Source organism: Dipodomys ordii, unplaced genomic scaffold, assembly GCF_000151885.1.
Source record: "Dipodomys ordii isolate 6190 unplaced genomic scaffold, Dord_2.0 Scaffold10, whole genome shotgun sequence".
Taxonomy (NCBI): domain Eukaryota; kingdom Metazoa; phylum Chordata; class Mammalia; order Rodentia; family Heteromyidae; genus Dipodomys; species Dipodomys ordii.
This window is the reverse complement of record NW_012267226.1, coordinates 20,920,753-20,941,048: the sequence shown is the minus strand read 5'-3', so window position 1 is coordinate 20,941,048 and position 20,296 is coordinate 20,920,753. Positions and strand designations below refer to the sequence as shown.

Sequence of the window (20,296 nt, the reverse complement as noted above, 5' to 3'; positions counted from 1 at the left end):
AAGCCGCTGCCCCGGGGGTGGGTGGCCTCGAGTCCGGGCCCCGCACGCGTCCGTGCGGCCGTGGTCGTGTGCGCGGGGCGCGTGTGCGCTGCGGGGATGAGCACGCCGGGAGGAACAGAAGGAGCCCGCAGATGAGTAACGGCACACGCTGCCGCCTCGCCGAGTATTTTTAAACGCTAAAAATACGAGCTAAAAATAGCCTGCCACGCTTCCCAACCAGAAACTTTCTCCCCGCAGATGGCTCGGCGCGCAACGCGGGGAGGGGGGCGGGGCGTGGGAAAGAGCCCCCCGCCGCCCCCCGGGGCCGCCCCCCGCCCCGCGGGGACCCGGCAGCATCCTCCCCCCCACCCCGCGCCACCTCGGAGAGGCTGGGTTGAGCAATTCCCTGGGACCAGAAAAAAGTTCTTTCCTGGGGCCCCGAAGGCCGAGGACTTATCGTACCTCCGTTTTGATAGTGGGCCCGACTAGGCCCGCGGGGCGGACCTCAGCCTCCGGGGTCTCCATAGGGGACCACCGCCCCCCCTCCCGCGGACTGAGCATGCGCGCCGGCCAGAGGGTCGGGGGTCCCCCAGAAAGAAGACATTGGATCCCCAAGGGTTCAGCCCCACCCCCCCATGAGGAGCGGCCCTCTCCTGGCTGATACCAGCCTTGAAGGAGGCCTGCTCTGCGGAGCCCCGAGATACTGCGGGGTCCCCCAAAAGAGAATCCCACACCGAGGCCGGCCCCGGACTGCGGGCCCCGGCCTGGGCCCTCCTGCCACCCTCTGGGGCGGGGCAGAGCTCCGAGGGGACGAGCAGACCCGGGGCGCCCGGGAACGGCCACCGGGTAGGACGCACGGGGCAGCGGGCCGGCGGCCTCGCTCAGGTCCGCGTGCGGCCGCCCGGGGGCGGGGCGGGGCGGGGCTTGGCGCCAGGCCACGCCCCTGCGCTGACGTCGCGCGGCTCCAGACGCCCGCGAGGCTGCCCGTCGTTCGGAGCGCGAGAGCCGGGCTGGGGCGGTTGGACGCGCGCCGTGGGGAGGTTGAGGCGGACGAGGGTGCGATCGGCCCCGCAGTAACGGTTACGGCCGCGGACGGTGTCCGGTGGCGGCCTCGCCGGCCTCGGTGTCCGGGCTGTGGCACGGCGCGGGGACGTCCTTGCGCCCCCTTCGGCCAAGCGTTGAGCGTGGGGCCGAGCCCCCTGCCCGCCCCCCAGCATGCGCACCTCGTACACCGTGACCCTGCCCGAGGAGCCCCCCGCCGCCCCCTTCCCCGCCCTCGCCAAGGAGCTCCGGCCGCGCTCCCCCCTCTCCCCGTCCCTGCTGCTGTCCACCTTCGTGGGGCTTCTGCTCAACAAAGCCAAGGTACGCGGGCTGTCTTCCCGGGGTCCCCTCCCCACGCCGAGGGTCTGGGGTCCCGCCTCCTCCGGGGTGCCCCGGCGAGGGACGATCCCCCCGCCCTGCTCGGGGGTCTCCGGGCAGGAACGTCCCACACCCCCTCCCCCGTGGCCGCAGGCGTGCTCCGCCCCCTCCCCGGCTCGGTGTCCCCCGGCCCGGGCCCCCGCACAGCCCCCGCTCCGCATCCCGGGCACCAGGTGGCTCTCGGGCACCCATCGGGACAGGTGCGGGCAAAGTGTAACCTTGACCGGGCTGGCGCGCGCAGCCCGCGGCCCCCGAGGGTCACCCTTCCAAGGCCAGACCCCCGCCGGGGAGGGCTGCCCCGGGGGTCGGGGGCGCCTCCCCTCGGGTCTCCAAAGGGGTCTCTTCCCACGGGTCGATGCCGGGGGCCCTTTGACCCTGTGAAGGGCAGAGGAGTTGCAGACAGGTGAGGGAGGGTGGCTTTCCTTCGGTCCCCTGCCCTCGGCAGCTGCGCTGGGTGGATGGGGGACCCGGGGGGGTGGGGGTCCTCCCGGGAAGCAGCTCCCAGAGTGATGGCCAGGCCGAAGCTGGCCGCTGTCCCCTTGGGAAAGGAGCAGGGACCCGCGTTTGACAGGTCTTATGTAACAGGCACCAGTTCCCGTTGGCAGTGCGCGCCCTGCCCCGTGCCAGGGCCACACTACGCTCCTTGGCTGCAGCCAGGACACATGGCTGACCCTCGTGGTGCCGGTGAATCGGGCAGGAAAGGCCTGGACCGGGGTCTGTAGCCTGCAGCCATGGCCACCTCAGATGGCCTTGCTCTTGCAGATGCCACCTCCGCAGTTAACCAGGGACGGCTCTTTGAAAGGTGGCAGCTGCCCTCTAGAACCCTGCTTGGTTCTTAGACGGCTGTAGTTTTGCCATGGCCAAGGGTTAGGAAGTGCCAGATTCAAACTTTGTCAACTCTTTGCACCTGAGTCACAGTCCAGCAGCTGGGGTCATTTCCTTCTGCTTTCCAGTGAGCGATTGGCTGTGCCCGCCTGGGTCCCACCTCCTCCAGTTCTAGCCTGGCGCTCTCCCTGCCAGCTCGGAGGTAGAATTGTTTGCCCTGTAAGAAAGGTCACTCCTGGGACATTTTGTTCCTCTCTGGAATGGAAAGTGCTGACTTTCCCTGGAGCTCCTGATTTCCTATTCATGGCAGAAGACTATCTGGCTGAGCAAGCTAGCTCTCCCCTCTCCCCTCTCCCCCACCCCCACTTCTGTAAATCCCCTGTTTTCTTCATAGAGCCCGCAGAAAAGAGTATGTTGTTTTGAGCTCAGGAAAATGTAGACAAAAACATAACTCTTGACCTAAAAAAAAAAACACTGAAATTGACAGGAGGTTGCAATCCTCCCCTTCTCCCCACCCCTAGACCAGTAGAAGGTATAAAGTGGCCCCAGGAAAGAGCCTGGGGAAGAGGGGGCCCTTCTTGATCCCTACACTGCTGGGTCCGAGTGAATCCAGGTGCACCTCTGCAGACAGATGAACCCATCTCCCCGCCCCCGCCCCCGCCCCCACTGGCACTGAGCTCAGGGTCCGCTCTGGTGGGCATGGTCACCCGTGGTGGAATACTTTACATCTACAGTCTGTTCAGACAGATGTAGGCTGAGGAACAGAGGGTAAGAACCAATAAAGCACTGCCAAAAATAGGTGTAAGTGGGCATTCTGTGTGGGCACGCTTTAACTGTTGGTTCCAAATGGGCAGCATGGAGATTTCTGTAGCATTTTTTGTTGGACCATGGGGAAGTCTTTTATGGGTTCACCAGAGATAAATTCCCTGGGAATTCTCTCTGTGGTGGTCCTCTCACTGGACCTATTGGAGTTTAGACCGTGTTGGGTGTTGGGGGACCCTACACTGCTCGCTCTAGCAGGCTCCTACAGCGGGCTTTCTGTCCAGCAGCAGGTGTAAGCCAGGTCTCTTTTCTGGGTATGTTTCCTACTCCTACCTGTTAGTGCTGGACCTGACAACTGGCCAGGGAAGGGATCCTGTTACCATGGGATGGGCAAAGCAGTGGTTGAGAAAAGCCCTCCTTCGGCCTGCTCCTCCCCCCTCACCTCTCCCCCCCCCCCCAGCTGACAATCTCCTGGGCTTTGAGCTGACAGCCTATGGAGGCTGTCAGCACACGGCATGAGTAATTTTAGCTGAGTTATTTCAGGCTCCTGTTCTGATCAGGGTTGAGCTGGCCCCACGCATGCCCCAGCCAGTGTTGCTCCAGAGTTGCCTGCACCCAAATCTCCTTCCTGAGAACACGGGGTGGCAGATTCATCTACCAAACTGTTTCTTTAACCCTTTGGGCCTGAAGCTTTTCTGACTCCTGGGAGTGATCAGTATTAGCCAAAAGGTCTTGACTGGGAACAGTGCTCAGAGCCCAGATCTAGTATCTGTTCTCTCTCCAGCCCCCTCTCAGCCTCCACACCATGCAGAGCGGCGGTGGCACCTCAGCCAGGTGCTTCGGCTTGGTGCAATCTGCCCTCGCAGGGATTCCCAGCCAGTGGCTGGTCAGGATGTTGAAACCTGAGCCAGGCAGGGAGGATTCTCTCAGCTCTTAATCAGCCGCTGGAGCTGAGGTCAGCTGGAAGGAATTCCACCTGTCTCTGGCAGTTCAGAACAGCAGGCAAGCTTGAGTTTTTCCCGGCAGAAGATGGAAACTGAATCAGGGTGTGTGATCATTTAACTTTTCATAAGCTCCTTAAGGTGCCTATTATTATAGCTGCCTTATATGTTGAATTTGTACTAAAAATATAGGTCATTTGAGATAATGTCTGGATTTGGGACTTGAAATTTTCTGTAGCTTGGAGTCAAATATGTACCCAGATAGTACCATTCCTCGTGTCTAGTTCTAATCTCCGGTATTCACTGTAGCAGAGAATGAAGAGTAACAAAGACATAAGGGGAAATACATGGTCAACACAAGAAAACAAAGCCCTGAAGAGTATTTGGGGCTGAGTTGAAATACAAAGCAGTTCTCAGTTCTCTTTCTTCCCTGGTACAAAGACTGGGTAGAAGAGAGAGTATGGCTGCCCCCCCCCCTGCCCATGGTCCCGGTGGCAGAATGTTACATGAGAGTGTAGCCAGGCCAGCCTCTGCCGTATGCTTACCTGCCACCTATTCTTGCTTTCAGAATTCTAAGAGTGCCCAGGGTCTGGCTGGTCTTCGAAACCTTGGGAACACGGTAAGCTCTGCTCACTCCTTTCCTGAGGCCATCCCCCACACCCCTGACTGAAGGATCTAACCAGTCTCCCACCTCCAGCTGACTTCTGACCCTCTAGGGCAGTTAGTGCCTGTCCCTCCTGGCTGGTGCTTGACAGAATTGCTGGGCTCTGCCTCACCCATCCCCCAACAGGAAGTACTGCTAAAAGGAGGTTGGCCCTATAACTGCCAGCATGCTCATCTCCTGGATCCTCCTCCTCCAGGATTCGCATCACTTCCCACCCCCTCTGTCCACCCTTTTGCACACCTCTGTAGTAAATAACCAGTTACATCACCTGGGCCCATCGTAGAGATTGGCCTCGTGTCACACTTAGGAAAAGAGGAACCTGAGGCTGTGAAGAGGGTTCATGAGAGGAACTGCAGTAGATGAACTGGAAATGGGAGCCTTTGGTCCTCACTAAAGGAAATGTCGGGGGGCGGGGTTGTGTGCATCTCCCCTATGGTGTTAGTCAGCTTTCTACCCTATAACAAATAGATGAGGTAAATTACCTTCTAAGAATAATCAGCACTCTTGATGCCGCTTCGGAGGTTTCAAGTCCCTCATCCATTGTAGTGAGGTAGTTCATCGTGGCAGAAGTTCATGGGAGAGTGATAAAGGGAGGGACTGGGGCTCCAGGAACCCCTTCAAGGGCACATTCTCCCAGTACCTAGAGGCCTCCCAGCAGGCTCCACCTCCTAAAACCTGTACCACATCCAGCCCCACCTTGGCTGGGGACCAGGCTTCCCAACACAGAGGCCGGTGGCACCCACTGCTGGTCCGATGGTGTCTTGCAGTGCTTCATGAACTCGATTCTGCAGTGTCTAAGCAACACACGGGAGCTGAGAGATTATTGCCTCCAGAGGCTCTACCTGCGGGACCTCAGCCACACCAGCAACGCACACACAGCCCTCATGGAAGGTGAGCCCTGCCCCCCCTCAACACTTTATTTCAGTGGTCTCTGCTTCCTAGTTGTGGGGAGTCATGGGATTGTGATGTGGTGGTTTGAGGTCCTGGGGATAAGCCCAGGGTTTCGTGTGCTACACACACCATCTGCTGAGCTGCATACTCAGCCCCGCTTCCATTCTGCATGTACATGTGCCTGGTTTTCTTTCTCTGCCTACTTCTTGTTGGGACTCTAGGTTCAGGGAGATTTGGTTGTTTTTTGTAAGACAGGATCTAGCTACAGAGTCCAAGCTGGCCTTGAGCTCAAGATCATCTGGCCTCATTCTTCTGAGTGCTAGGACTTCAGATGTGTGCCAGAGTTTCTGTAGACACTATCTTACTCTCTTCCACACCCTCTCTGTGATCTCTTCTTCCAACAGAGTTTGCAAAACTAATTCAGACCATATGGACTTCATCCCCCAATGATGTGGTGAGCCCATCTGAGTTTAAGACCCAGATCCAGAGATATGCACCACGCTTCGTTGGCTATAAGTAAGGGCCTTGCATGTATGTCCTTTTCAGGGTACACAGCAGCATGAGCAGGGTCTCAGTACAAATATTCTGCTTACTACTTCTTTGGGTTCAGTCAGCAGGATGCTCAGGAGTTCCTTCGCTTTCTTCTGGACGGGCTCCACAATGAGGTGAACCGGGTCACCGTGAGGCCAAAGTCCAATCCGGAGAACCTTGATCACCTCCCGTGAGTGCAAGGAACTTGAGTTTTACCTACTTTGTTGGGAGTTCCAATTTGGGCAAGAGATTAAAGACCTAGAATGATAGACCCTTAAACTGGCCATAGTTTTAGCTCTGACCCAATTGATTTCCTGTCTCTGATTCCCAGTGATGATGAAAAAGGGCGGCAGATGTGGAGAAAATACCTAGAGCGGGAAGACAGCCGGATTGGGGGTAAGTGCATGGACAGACGGAATGCCAGCTTTCACTGTTTTTGCCTGAGCAGAGCATGCAAAGCCCTGAAGACTCTTCTCTCAGGGAACTCTCTGTGGGCCAGTGTGCCATAAACCAGGCAGGAGCTGTAGAAGGGAGACCCGGTGCTCATCCTCCTGTGTCAGCATCTCCTGGCTTGCTTTTCCCAGATCTCTTTGTTGGGCAGCTGAAGAGCTCCCTGACGTGCACCGACTGTGGCTACTGTTCTACAGTCTTTGACCCCTTCTGGGACCTCTCACTGCCCATTGCTAAGGTACGCACCACTGCAGCCACCCCTCCGGAGCCCCTTCTCCCGTCCTTCCGCATCACGTACCGCTAACCCCTTCCTTTCCAGCGAGGCTATCCTGAGGTGACATTAATGGACTGCATGAGGCTCTTCACCAAAGAGGATGTGCTCGATGGCGATGAGAAGCCGGTAAGTCCTTCTCTGGAAATGGCTAGAACGTATTTCCATGGGACTGCTTTGGGGAATGTCCAGCTGAGGAGTTACAAGCTTGACCTACTGACTTTGCGTTGTGTGTGTGTACGTGTGTGTGTGTACGTGTGTACGCGTGTGTGCACGCGTGTGTGCACACATGCTGCTGGTGCTAGGGCTTGAACTGAGGGCCTAGACATTGTCCTGTTAGCTTCTTCACTCAAGGCTGGGGCCCTGGCACTAAAGCCATACCTCTACCTCTAGCGTTTTGGTGGTTAAGTGGAGCTGAGAGTCTCAGATTTACCTGCCTGGGCTGGCTTCGAACCCAGCTCCTCAGATCTCAGCTTCCTGAGCAGCAAGGATGGCAGGTGTGAGCCCCTAGCACCTGGCTTCATTGGCTCCGTTGACTTCTTTCTAGCCCCATTTATCTTGTCTTTCAGACCTGCTGTCGCTGCCGAGCCAGAAAACGATGTATAAAGAAGTTCTCCATCCAGAGGTTCCCAAAGATCTTGGTGCTCCGTATCCTTAAGTCCTTCAGGGCAGGGACCTGATTTGGAGGGTAACTGATGACCAGAGACTGACCAAAAGATGACAGGAGCAGTGGGGACTGGCTCGTGTTCTTTGCTGTTCAGCTTCTCCCAGAAAAGTTCAGTTTCCCGTGTAGAATGTGATCCCTCCACTTTGTTCCTGTTGCATTGCCCTTGACTCAACACCCCCAGACCTGAAACGATTCTCAGAGTCCAGGCTACGAACCAGCAAGCTCACAACATTTGTGAATTTCCCACTACGAGACCTGGACTTGAGAGAATTCGCCTCAGAAAACACCAGTGAGTATCTCTGAGCAGGCCCGAGTGTGTCAGACACAAGCAGGTAGAAACGAGGTTGCTAGCGTGAGTCAGTAGAGGTGAGGAAGGGGAGGCGGACGGGAGGCAATGTGGGGCCAAGAAAGACCTCCAGGGCTCCATGCCTGTTCCCTCCACAGACCATGCTGTTTACAACCTGTATGCTGTGTCCAATCACTCCGGAACCACCATGGGCGGCCACTACACAGCCTACTGCCGAAGTCCAGTGACAGGCGAATGGCACACTTTCAATGACTCCAGGTGAGAGACAGCTCCACCGGGGGCTCCTGGCTGGCTGGCCACCTGTACCTCACTCATCTACAGGGCTTCCATCTTGAATGGACAGAAAGAGTCAGGGAAACCCGGCACCAGTGACTCACACATGTAATCCTAGCTACTCAGAAGGCTGAGTTCTGAGGATCGAGGTGTGAAGCCAGCCCAGGCAGGAAAGTCTATGAGACTGTTATCTCCAATAAACTACTCAGAAAAAAAAAAAAAAAGGAAAGTGGTTCAAGTGGGTAGAGCACAGAGAAGCTCAGGGACAGTACCCAGGCCCCAGTTCAAGCCCCAGGACCAGCAAAAAATGAATGAATGAATGAATGAATGAATCAGGGCCAGAAAGCAACAAAATACACCCAGGAGGTGCAGCCCACTCAGAAGCTTGAAAGGCCGAGGCTAGTGTTGGGTGGACCACAGAGACGTGAGAGATGGGCCCTCCCTCCTCAGCATTGCCTGTGTCCCCACCGCCACCTCACAGGGCTCTCACTTGTCATCTCTCCACAGTGTCACACCAATGTCCTCCAGCCAAGTGCGCACCAGCGACGCCTACTTGCTCTTCTATGAACTGGCCAGTCCACCCTCCCGAATGTAGCAGTGAGGCGCTGCTCCCCTCCCCCTCCCTGTGGTGGCCCCTTTTCTGTTTTTTAAAAAGACAAAAAAGAAAACCACAAAAAAAACCAACATACACACACAAAATCCTGACAAATAAGAGAAAATAAATTAAAATAAAGCTGCCGAGCAGGAGTTGATGCAGCCTGGTCGAGGTCTGGAGCAAAAGGAGCCAGGTGCCCCGAGCCAGGCCTGGCAGGGAAGATGGACTGGACACAGAGACTGGAGTCGGCACAGTTACTCCCTCGGCTTCTCTTGTTTGCATTAAGCTTGTGGTTTTTTCCTGTGTGTCACAACAACAGTCTGTGGGGAGAGGATCATCATCCACCTGCTGCCCTCTCCAGCCCCCACGCCTTCTGGGAAGACAGCGCCCTCTGGAGCCCGCGGGGAGCATCGCTGCCTGGATCGCAAGATGGAGGACCCCAGTGTCTGCATGTACCTGCTCATCAGTCCACCCATGAGCCAAGAGCCCTCGTTAGGCTGCTAAGTCCAGGGGCACAGATTAGGGCACGTCTTTTGGCAAAAGCTGGCTTGGGTTTTTAGAAGCCCAACTTTTTTCTTAATTACTGTAACGAACGAACTGGAGATGCTCGACTTCACACCTCTTCACAGCTGGGGCTGACTTGTTTTTCTTTTTAATTCAAGTACAATGTTGTTCATGCTCGCCCCCTGTGGTGGCTAGGTGGGTGTTGGCCAGGCCCAAACATAGCCACAGTAGACCTGGGATGGAAAAGTTTTTTGTTTTGGGGTGGTTTGGGATTCTTTTTTTTTTTTTTTTGCTTTTGTTTTTGTTACTTTAATGTTTTGGATGGAATCTAGTTGCCTCCAAGAATTGTGCCTTATAGCATTTGGGGACCAGGGGGTAACTGCCCCTCCCTGAGATATCCCTCAGCCTCTCCCATTTCCCCAGTGCCATGTTCGAGCCTGTGGGCAAGGAGGGCCCTCCCCTCCGCCCCGGGCACTTTGTACAATGCAGTGAGGTAAAGGGAAATGGACAGAAGGAGATTTCTTAAGATAGTGTATCAAGTTCTTCCTGCCCAACTCCTCGTCCTCCCCTGGTCTACTCCCCAGCTGTTTGAAGGATAGCACAAGCCCCAGTCCCCAGAGCTGCTCTCACCTTTAATTTATTCTCTTTAGTCCCCTCTCCCCTAGGCTCCCTGCCCCGCCCTTCTCAGAGCCGCCTAGACACAGGTCCTCTGGACTGAGTTTCTCAGGGATGCCCGTGCCGCGCCTCACTCACGCTCCTCTTGGCATTGGTCTTTAGTCCTTCCCTGGGAGCTGGAGCCTGGGGTCTGGGGACATCTTGCCTCCATCATCTTTCTGTGGGCTTGCTATTTTTTGCCCTGAGTCCTTAGAACTCCATGCTGTCCCAGAGAGCAAAGCTGTCGGGCATTAAGGCGTGGAGCACAGTGTGCTCCGCACATCCCCACAGCCGGGCCTGGCTTGTGCCTTCACAGCCTGGAGGGCCCCTGCTCCCAGGCAGAGGCACCAGAGAAAGATCCCTGAGCTTACCTGGCCTGACACCCTTCTCTAGGGAAGACCTGTGAACCTGAGCCCAAGGGCTGGTGTACACTTGTTTACTGTGTAAGCAAGGGTAGAAGAATGTCTGATGTACAGTGGAACCTTGTACAGAATAAATAGTAGCTTTGAGGAAAAAGATGGCCAGTGGTGGAGTCTTGATTTGGGAGGAGGTCGAGCCTGCAAAGGGCCCCCGCAGAGCAAAGGCCATATGTTTTTGCTTCAGCCTGCAAATGCTAAGTTCTGGCAAAAGCTGCCAACTTGTTCTTAGACATTTCACTTCTGGTAAGAAGTTGAAACGTTCTACACATCAGGCATGATTTTCTTCTCAATCTCACGATTGTTTATATAGCCTTATTAGAAGGGTGACAGGTCATGTCCCATATTCTAATATCTTCTAGAGATAAATTCCAGTATATTCTGAGATTTCATACCTGACAACGCTGACATCGCTGCCTGGTGTGGGGACTTTTGTGTATAATCAGTGGTCGTTTTGAACTACTACTGGCTTGGGTGATCTGCTGTTTCGCTGAAACACCGGGGTGCTGGTGCACAGCTGTGAGGGCTCCTGGGGTCTTGGAGGAGGCGTGGGAGGGGCCTGGGAAGGTGGCTCAGTGGTAGAGCGCTTGCCTTGCATGCTTGAGGCCCCGGGTTTGATTCCTCAGCACCACATAAAAAGAAAAAAGCCGGAAGTGGCACTGTGGCTCAAGTGGTAGAGCGCTAGCCTTGAGCTGAAGAGCTGAGGGACAGCACCCAGGCCCAGAGTTCAGGCCCCACGACCAGACCCAAAAAAAATTGTTTTAATTAAAAAAATTTTTTTAAATTAAAAATTAAAAAAAGTCTCAGCTGGCTGGGAATGTGGCTTAGTGGTAGAGTGCTTGCCTAGCATGCATGAAGCCCTGGGTTCAATTCCTCAGTACCACAAAGCCGGAGGTGGTGCCGTGGCTCAAGTGGTAGAGTGCTAGCCTTGAGCAAAAGAAGTCAGGGACAGTGCCCAGGCCCAGAGTTCAAGCCCCACGACCGAAAAAAAAAAATTGTTATTGTAAAGGTGATGTACAGAGGAGTTATAGTTACATAAGTCAGGTAATGAGTACATTTCAGGATATGACTTTTTTTTCTTTTTGGTCGTGCGTGGGCCTTGAACTCTGGGCCTGCGGGCTGTCCCTTTTGAGCTCTTCAGCTCAAGGGGAGTGCTCTACGTGAGCCTCAGGACCACTTCCGGTATTCTGAGTGGTTTATTGAAGATAAAGAATCCCACGGACTTTCCTGCCTGGACTGCTTTGAACTGCAATCCTCAGATCTCAGCCTTCTGAGTAGCTAGGATTACCGGTGTGAGCCACCAGAACCGGGCTTCAGGATATGATTTTAAAAGCCAATTATTTCCCACACGCCTAAGATGAACAAAACCTCTTCAGAATGGAATAAGCTTGGAGCCAAGTGTTCTAATGCCTCAGATTTGTTTTCTGCTGGCAGTAGACGCAATTGTACATTTTTTTTTTTTTGTCGGTTGTGGGGCTTGAACTCTGGGCCTGGGCGCTGTCCCTCAGCTCTTCAGCTCAAGGCGAGCGCTCTACCACTTGAGCTACAGGTTTTCTGGTGGTTTATTGGAGATAGGAGTCTCACGGTCTCTCCTGCCCGGGTTGGCTTTGAACCGCGATCCTCAGATCTCAGCCTCCTGAGTAGGATTACAGGCCTGAGCCACCAGCGCCCGGCGCGACACAATTGTACATTTTTGTCTCATGGGGAATATGGTAACGGGGACTCAACACAGGCCTGGCACTCTTGCTCCCAGCTCTCCCTTCGGTTCTTAACCTGTGGTGCTTTCTAACCGCCTGGGCAACAGGCCAAGGTGCAAGACAGACCCTCAAACAGAAGCAGATCTGTCCTCAGGGTTCTTTGCCTCCTAGCAACTTGGATTTCTTCTCTCCTTGGTGCTGGCATTCCTGAGGGCCTTGCCAGGGGAGGAGGTGCTCCCTCAACTTGCAGTTTCTCTTGTATAACCTTGAACTAGAACCTCCCCCTCCAGGGGCCTCTGTGCCCACAAATTGGCTAGGTCTAGTGAGTCCTGACAGCCTTGGCTCAGTTGTGTGCATTCTAAGTCATTTTTCCTCCAAATTACATGTTCAAGAGGAGATTCACACATCCACGGCTCCCTTGTTCCCATGTGAAGAACTGCTATTTTGAGTGATCAGTGCTCAGAGAAATTCATGTTTCAGCCTCTAAAGCTTCAGAGCTAGAACCACAGCCGTCCCCTTGTCCATGCTGCACTGGTTTTGTCAGTGAGGATGCTGAGCTCATGGCCGCTGGGCCTGGGAGAGGCAAAGGCTGGATGGAGTTGGTTCCCTTTCCAAATGAGCGCAGTTTCTAACTGCTTCATCACCAGCCTTGTGCAAGATGGTCTGCATCATTTTCCCACCCTGCACCTATCAGGAACCCAGCTGAATAGCAATGTGACATTCATATACCCAAAAGACCCACATGAGCTAGCTACCTGTGCCGTAGTAGGTCAATCTGAGCTGGACACCTCTGAACGAATGTCCTGACCCTTCAAACCCTCCCAGGCACAAGCAAGTGCCTGTGCAGGAAGCCAAAGACAGCAGAGAGCAGCCAGGAATTAAACCCGAGATTAGTTCTCTGAGCCTTGGTTTGCTCATCTGTGACCGGAACATAACTACCAACTCAAAGTGGCTTAGTGGTAGAGCACCAGCCTTGAGCAAAAAAGAAGCTCAGGGGCAGCGCCCAGGCCCTAAGTTCAAGCCCCAGGACTGGCACACACATACACACACAATAACAGTATGGCACACAGTAGGTACTCAACAGATTCCCACTTTGCTGCAGTTGGGCTTTGGGGGATTTGTTTGGTGTTTGGGATGCAACCTGGGACCTCCTGTATTAAAGCATACAGTACTGGGGGGGGGGGAGTCCTTGCAGCTATGTAAAAGGCTTTCCCTCAAAACCAAGCGCTACCAGACTCCAGGGAGAGGCATGAGCCCTAGATGGAAAGCAGTCCCCAGTGAGGAAGATGGAGAGCTACTGGGGGGGTGGATGCCGCTCCTGGGTGCAGAAGATCCACCTGGGATCACCCTCTCCTTCGGCTCTTCCTCCTTGCTCTCCCCTCGACCACTCTGCCCCTCTGCTCCCGTACCACACCTCCCCCCACCTTGTGGGTGAAAGTATTTGCCATAGGAAAAACACACTGGATCTGTTCTGTTCTATGTTCAGCTCACCTCCGCATTTTTTTTTTCAGTCTTTTGTAAAATAGTTATGGAAGAAGAGAAACGCTTGCCCAGGGCCCAAGCATTCCACAAATGGTAGCCAGCGATGCTGAGCTGCTTCAGACCCTCTTCCCTGCTTGATTCTGAGTGTAAGCAGGACTAATACAAAACTGACTAGCAGGCCCTCTCCTTTCTCCCCAAGGACACAGGGCCAGCCTAGGATTTTCCTGGATCGCCTCATATATGGGGAAAGGACAAGAGAGCCAAGCACCAGTGGCCTATGCCTATAATCCTAGCTTCACAAAGCTGAGATCTAAGTGAATGAAGCTAGCTGGGCACTGGTGGCTCACGCCTGTAATCTTAGCTACTCAGGAAGCTGAGAGCTGAGGATCAAGGTTCAAACCAGCCCAGGCAGGAAAGGCTATGAGACTCATATCTCCAATAAACCACTCAGAAAACTGGAAGTGGCACTGTGGCTCAAGTGGCAGAGTGCTCACTTTGAGTTGAAGAGCTGAGGGGCAGCGCCCAGGCCCAGAGTTCAACAAAAAAAAGTAAATTAAAATTTAAAAAAATAAAGGAATGAAGCTAGCCCAGGCAGAACACTCCATGAGACTCCATATCCAAAACAATTGGCAAAAAGCAGGACTGGAGGCATGACTCAAATGGTAGAGCACCAGCCAAGCAAGCAAGTTGAAAGACCCTGAGTTCAAACTCTAGTACTGGCCAAAAAGAAAAGAGACAAAAAAGGGCATGAAGTGATCCCCGCAGTACAGGCTTACAGCAGACCCCATGAAAGCAAACAGCACCAACAGCAGCTCTATCCCCACCTTGCCACATTACTTCTCCCTTGGGTCCTTTCCCCTGCAGGCTTGGGGGCCTGGGGCTGGGAAGCCAGTTCTCCCCACTCTAGCTCATGCCGGAATGGCTTCTCTTCTTATTCTGGTCACATAGGTGGTATAACAGGGTCCTCCGAAGACCCAGGCTTGGCAAATGGCCACATCACCAAAATAGTGAGAACCAGTGGGCAGCTGGTTTTGTCCACAGCCCTTAGAAGGCAGAGGCCTTGGCGCTACCAGTCCTACCCACCCCCCACCTTCTTTCCTCTCTCTGTCTCCCAGACCATTTGAGTCCTCCTGATGTTCTCTTCCAGTGCCCTAGGAGCTTTGCTCAGCACATTGGGGTGAGGCATAAGGGGCTGGTGAGTGGGCTCCCCTAGTCCCAGACCCCTGTGAACCTAGCTTCCTCACCCGTATACCCAGGCATTGCCTGTGCCTTTAAGAACTTCCACCCTTCGTTGGGGTCTGGACCTCAGCAGCCTCAGCTGAGTTGGATTAAGGGCCCATTTCATGCCTTTGCAAATTCCTCCACACTTGATCCCCTCCCCGATGGGGACTGAGCAGCCAGTAGCCAGCCAGTCTGCCAAGAGCTGCTGGTCTAACCTCACAGCCCTTTCCTCTTTGGAAGTAGAAGCTGCCCCTTTGGTAGGGGGCTGGTGGACGGGAGTGAGCCTTCGGGGAGATCCCAGGGAGGGGCTGCTGTCAAGGAGACTCCAGAGAGCCATGCAGATGTTTGGGCCATGAAGAACCACTCAGATGCCATCCTCTACACAGAGGTCACAGAACTGAGCAAGGTAAGGGCCACAGAGAACACCACTCCCAAGACCCCCGCCCCCACCAGACACACACCTGTCCTTGGCCCTCAAGCTTCTCTACCTTCCAGAATGAATTCTGCAACCCTGCCTTTGAACCGGAAGCAGGGCCACCGTGCCTCCCTCCAGCCTTCCAGCAGGATGGTAGATGCACCATCCAAGCTCCCTGGCATGGTAACTCGTGGGGACAGGACCCAGGGAACAGTAGAGGGAGGTCCAAGAGAAGTGACTCTCAAACAACTCCCCCCTACCCCCCCACGTTCCCCCCCCCCCGCCTGCCTGCAGGCCGGCGTCCCCGAGGGCTGCGACCCGACTGTCATTTCTCCTGCCTCTGTATCCTCCTGCTCACCAGCCTGCTGCTCCTGCTGCTCGGGCTGCTGGTGGCTGTCATCCTCGCTCGTAAGTGCCCAGCACTGCTCGGGTCTTTAAACTGGGATTCTGTGAACAGTCCCCCCCCCACCCCCCACACACACTCCCCAGGGATCCTGCACCTCCAAATCACCATCCTCAATCCCTTGTTCCCAGAGTTGCAGGTTGCACCCCTATCTGGAACTACTGGGAGCCCATGGCCCACCCAGAGCCTCGCCACCATCAACACTGTCTCTGCCACCACCACCACCACCACCAGCACCGCTTCCCCAACAACGACAGGGCAGCAGGAGGCAGACACCAGCCCTAGCCGCCATGCCAGTGAGTACCGGGGCGTTCTGGCAGCCAGAAAGCCAGGCTGGAGAGAGGGGGAAAGGACCTCCCTCCTTTTGACTTCTAAGCTCTACCTCCAACTCTGCAGCCTGCGGGGGTCTTCTTCCTGGCCCAAGCGGCTTCTTCAGCAGTCCCAACTACCCAGACCCTTACCCACCCAATGCCCACTGCGTGTGGCAAATCCAGGTGGCCAAAGACCAAGCCATACAGCTCAAGATCGAAGCCCTCGGCATAGAGGGCGTGGCCTCTTGTCTCTTCGATCGCCTGGAAATCTTCACAGAGCCTGAAGGGCCTCTCCTCAGGTAGGTCTTCCTCCCCTCAGAAACTCCACTCTGTCTAAAGGGTAGAACTGTGAAGACAGAATCATCTAGACTGGAAGGGAATTGAGAGACAGGACCCCTGGGACCTGCTCTGTCACTACCTGGCTGCGCAGCCTGGAGGAGACTCTAAAGCACCCATCACCCTCAACCTGGATTGTTTCAGGGTGTGTGGGAGGGTGCCTCCCCCCACACTCAACACCAATGCCAGCCGCCTCCGAGCGACCTTTGTCTCAGACAGCAGTGTGGAAGGATCTGGCTTCCAGGCCTGGTACCAGGCTATGGCCCCTGGACACGGTGAGTGTCTTTCCACCATGTCCCAGCTGCCTGCCGCCCATCCACTCACTCCCCCACCCCCCAAGTCCCCCCCCACACACACCCTCCCATGCTCACCAACAGCTCCAGTGACTCCCAACTCTCTGGGAAGGGGCGGGGTTGGACTCCAGATGTCTCCCCCCCCCCCAGGGAGCTGTGTCCAGGATGAGTTCCATTGTGACCAGCTCGTCTGCCTGCTACCGGACTCAGTGTGTGATGGTTTTGCCAACTGTGCCGATGGTAGTGATGAGACCAACTGCAGTGCCAAGATCTCGGGTATGAGCCCTGCCAGGCCCACGGGAGGGACTGTCTTAGGCACCTGACCCCAGGTGGGGCCAGGACCTCAGTGTTCCCAGTGCTTTTCCTTGCCTGGTCATTCTTCTGGCCAGACCTTGCTTGCTTAGGGGCTTGGCCTACATGCATCCTCTACCGTCGCTGAGGCCTTGCTGGGCCTAGATTCCAGCCGCTCATGAGCCCTTCTGCTTCTCCACAGGGTGTGGGGGGAACCTGACTGGGCTCCAGGGCACTTTCTCTACCCCCAATTCTCTACAGCAATACCCTGTCCAACAGGTAAGCACAGAGCGCCGGTATAGGATAGCACACATGGTGACAGCAGAGCCACCAAGGTTAGGGTGACTAGGAGCAGGAGGGCGCACTGTCCTGTGCTTGGGAGGTCAGAGATCAAGCAGGCAGGAAGGGAATATTATATTAAGCACTAAGGCATGCCCATGGGCAAACTCATCCATCTCGGGAACCAGACAAGTTAAAAGGCTGTGTGTGTGTGTGTGTGTGTGTGTGTGTGTGTGTGCGCGCGCGCGTGCGTGTGTGTGTGCGCACTGGTATCCCTCATTAAGCTTTTTCCCTCATGGCTGGCACGCCACCACTTGAGTCATACCTCTAGTTCAGCTTTTATTTTTGCTGATTATTTTGGAGATAAAGTCTCACACACTTTTCTCCCTGGACTGGCTTCAAACTATGACTTTCAGGTCTCAGCTTCCTACATGGCTAGTACTACAGGCCCCTAGCTTCAAAGGCCCTTTGTAAGACCTAGCAGGGGTTTCCGTTAGGGCCCTGCCCAGCGTGGCCCGGGGGCCATGGAACCCCTCTGGAGCTCAGCACCCACGAATGTCTCCATCTGTTGCCTCCCCCCCAGCTTTGCACCTGGCATATCTCAGTGCCAGTGGGACATGGCATAGAACTCCAGTTCCACAACTTCAGCCTGGAAGAGCACGATGAGTGCCAGTTTGATTACGTGGAGGTGTACGAAGGGCACAACCCAGGACCGCTCAGCCTCCTGGGCAGGTACAGAGCAGGAGAAGACCGTCCACCCCCCCCCACCCCGCCCCACATCCTCCATCTGCCAGGCCAGAATCCCTAATCCATGGCTTGCTCTTTCTCACTTCAAAGTCTCACTCCTGCTGTCCTCCCTCAAACCTCTCCATATCCAGCCCTTCCCACCTTTAGGGGCCATCCTCACGTCCCACTAACCCGCCCTGAATCTTTCCGTCCTGGCAGCTCAAGTGTGCACCCTCCTCCTCAGACCCCAAGTTCTGCATGTGGGGGACTGCACCCCCCCCCCCGCGGCCCAGCTCAGAGCCTGGGCCCAGGACCACTCTGCTCTGAGCAGGTTCTGTGGGGCTGAGCCGCCCCGGCCCCTCATCTCCTCACACCAGCAGCTGGCTGTGCTCTTCAGAACGGCTCAGGGCACCAGCAGCAGGGGCTTCTCAGCCACCTACCGGGCCTTCAACGCCACAGAGAGTAGGTGCTTCTGGGAGAGTTGGTATGGGTGGTGGCAGTGGCCCCTTGGAACAGAGCAGAGCGGTGGGCACGGCCCGGGTGCCACAATGCCTCTGTCCCTACAGACCCCTGTGGGCCGAGGGAGCTCTGCCAGGATGGAGGCTGTGGAGCCCTGCGGCTGGCGTGTGACTTGTGGAGACACTGCACAGGAGACCGGGCCACCAACTGCAGCAGCCCCTCCTTCCCGCCCCCAGGTGAGGAGCCGCCCCTTGTGCCCTGGTCAGGCAGGGGACCCCACTCAGAGGAACCCCACAGCCTATGTCCCCACACACCTCCTGTCTGAGAGGGGCTGGGCCCCCCGCTGGGGAGTGTCACCCCAAAGGAACGTGGCAACCCTGGGAACAATGTCAGCTATCTTGTCTCAGACAGTCCTTCTTCACAGCCCGCTTCAGACTTAGGGGAGCTTTTTGCACAGGGCAGGCCCTGGCCCCTTTGAGGGGCTACCTTCCCTGGACAGGGAGGGGTCTGCACAATGCCCAGGGTGACAGCACCCTTGGAGCTGGCTCTCCAGTAACAGTTCTCCATGTTAGCTCCTCCCACCTCGCAACCCCATCTGACACACCTCAAACCAGGAGCCCACAGTGACCTTCCTCTCCCCTACAGAGCTAGCCTGCGAGCCTGTCCAGGTGGAGATGTGTCTCGGGCTGAGCTACAACACCACGGCCTTCCCTAACATCTGGGTGGGCATGGCCACCCAGGAGGAGGTGGTAGAGGTGCTCAGAGGCTACAAGGTGCGGGGCAGAGGCCAGCGGAGGTCCTAGGCTCCAGGAAGGGGAGGGAGCCTGGGGAACAAATCGCTGAGGATGGCTCTCTTCTTCCCACAGAGCCTGACCAGTCTTCCTTGTTACCAGAACTTTCGGAGGCTCCTGTGCGGGCTGCTTGTGCCCCGCTGCACACCCCTAGGCCGCATCCTTCCTCCTTGCCGCTCCGTCTGCCAGGAGGCAGAGCACCAGTGCCAGTCTAGCCTGGCGCTGCTGGGCACCCCCTGGCCCTTCAACTGTAACAGGCTGCCGGCAGCAGCTGGCATGGAGGCTTGTGCCCAGCCCTGACCCCAAAGCCAGCCCCTGCCCCTTTGCCGGCCTGCTCTCCTCTGCCCATATGGGTGGCAGGAGGGAGACACAAGAGGGGACCTTTGCATGGGGTTCTGCCCCCGCCCCCCAGCTTCCCTGCTTCCTCCCTTGTCCCTCTGCTCCCCTCTGAGCCACTGGACAATCTAGATGGCTCGCAGCCGAGGCCCTGACCTGGATTTCCTATCTTCTGCATCCAACTTTCCATCTGCTGCTTCCAATCCCTTCCCACCTGCTCCTCAGCTCTTTCCTTTCAGTCAACAGCTCTGTTCGAGGGCCTGAGCGGCGTGGCAGGCCTGTCCTCGGCCTCCGGTCCCGGGCCGCTCCGCTGGCCCCTTCCCCCGCGGCTTCAGCTGCCCCAGGTCTCCGGAGGAGCCCGCGGGCTCGCGGCTGTTCTGCGCGGGCTCCGGCTCCGGCTCCCTCCTCCTCCTCTCCCCCCACACTTTGGCCGGCCGCCGGGCGACACCACGAGTTATTTCCCTGCTATTTCCCTGCCCAGAGCTCTTGGCCTGGGAACAACTGGTTTCCTCTCGGAGTCTGGGAGGGGCAGCGCGGAGCGGCCGGAGCGGAGCGGGGCGCGAACCAGGGCCGGGGACCCGCAGGGGCAGGGGCAGGGGCAGGGGCGGGAGTGGGGCCGGCCCGAGGGTCCAGCGTGGCAGCGAGCGCCCCCAAAGCCGACCGACAGCCAGGGGGCGTCGGGAGGGGTGAGTCTAGACGAGGGGGAGCGGCCTGCGGGGAAGCCTGGGGGGAGGGCGACCGGGGGGGCGCCGAGGGGGGGCGCCGCCGACCCCTCCCCGGACGGGGGTCCGTCCCCCTCGCGTGGCCGCCCAGCTTCGGGTACATGGTGGTGGGGTGGGTCCCGGCTGTGCCGGGTCCTGGGGTTCCGGCCCCCCCCCCGCCCCCGACTCCACCGCTGCCCGGCCCCCAGATCACCGGAGGACCCCAGCGTCCGGGCTCCGGGCTCCAGCACCATGAGGCCGCTCCTCGCCCTGCTGCTCCTGGACCTGGCGTCCGGCTCGTCCCCGCTGGACAACAACAAGATCCCCAGCCTGTGCACGGGCCACCCCGGCCTGCCCGGCACCCCGGGCCAGCATGGCGGCCAGGGCCTGCCCGGCCGCGACGGCC

General features: G+C 56.8%; 3 protein-coding genes across 4 annotated transcripts in view; all 3 read left to right on the top strand.

The window, feature by feature from the left end:
• The window catches only part of Usp2 (ubiquitin specific peptidase 2), a 29,274-nt gene extending 18,733 nt beyond the window's left edge, over positions 1-10,541 (top strand). Inside the window, exons 1-12 of one of the 2 annotated variants that reach the window (XM_013009792.1) lie at positions 964-1,341; positions 4,495-4,545; positions 5,358-5,481; positions 5,886-5,997; positions 6,092-6,202; positions 6,344-6,408; positions 6,597-6,700; positions 6,782-6,862; positions 7,303-7,381; positions 7,582-7,689; positions 7,845-7,965; positions 8,488-10,541. In XM_013009792.1, the coding sequence (XP_012865246.1) occupies positions 1,195-1,341; positions 4,495-4,545; positions 5,358-5,481; positions 5,886-5,997; positions 6,092-6,202; positions 6,344-6,408; positions 6,597-6,700; positions 6,782-6,862; positions 7,303-7,381; positions 7,582-7,689; positions 7,845-7,965; positions 8,488-8,575 (1,191 nt within the window). In that variant the 5' untranslated portion in view covers positions 964-1,194 and the 3' untranslated portion in view covers positions 8,576-10,541. Of the gene's footprint in view, positions 1-963; positions 1,342-4,494; positions 4,546-5,357; positions 5,482-5,885; positions 5,998-6,091; positions 6,203-6,343; positions 6,409-6,596; positions 6,701-6,781; positions 6,863-7,302; positions 7,382-7,581; positions 7,690-7,844; positions 7,966-8,487 lie in introns of those variants that run through there. The other variant, XM_013009791.1, reaches the window with a different exon arrangement.
• Positions 10,542-14,901: 4,360 nt separating this feature from the next.
• Mfrp (membrane frizzled-related protein) lies at positions 14,902-19,153 on the top strand. The gene is made up of 13 exons (XM_013009646.1): positions 14,902-14,955; positions 15,045-15,147; positions 15,259-15,372; positions 15,499-15,663; positions 15,764-15,977; positions 16,159-16,289; positions 16,458-16,583; positions 16,801-16,877; positions 17,461-17,609; positions 17,935-18,065; positions 18,170-18,298; positions 18,708-18,835; positions 18,929-19,153. Exons 1-13 carry the CDS (start codon positions 14,902-14,904, stop codon positions 19,151-19,153), a joined length of 1,746 nt encoding a protein of 581 aa, XP_012865100.1.
• A 645-nt stretch (positions 19,154-19,798) lies between these two features.
• C1qtnf5 (C1q and tumor necrosis factor related protein 5) overlaps positions 19,799-20,296 on the top strand; it is a 1,626-nt gene continuing 1,128 nt past the window's right edge. Inside the window, exons 1-2 of the mRNA XM_013009504.1 lie at positions 19,799-19,875; positions 20,100-20,293. Coding sequence (XP_012864958.1) covers positions 20,143-20,293 — 151 coding nt within the window. The 5' untranslated portion in view covers positions 19,799-19,875; positions 20,100-20,142. The remainder of the gene's footprint in view (positions 19,876-20,099; positions 20,294-20,296) is intronic.

Coding starts and splice junctions, on each gene's coding strand:
- Mfrp (XM_013009646.1), top strand. CDS start 14,902: ATGAAGAACCACTCAGATGCCATCCTCTACACAGAGGTCACAGAACTG. Junction 15,978..16,158: donor CCTGAAGGGCCTCTCCTCAG/GTAGGTCTTCCT, acceptor GGATTGTTTCAG/GGTGTGTGGGAGGGTGCCTC. Junction 18,836..18,928: donor AGGTGCTCAGAGGCTACAAG/GTGCGGGGCAGA, acceptor TTCTTCCCACAG/AGCCTGACCAGTCTTCCTTG.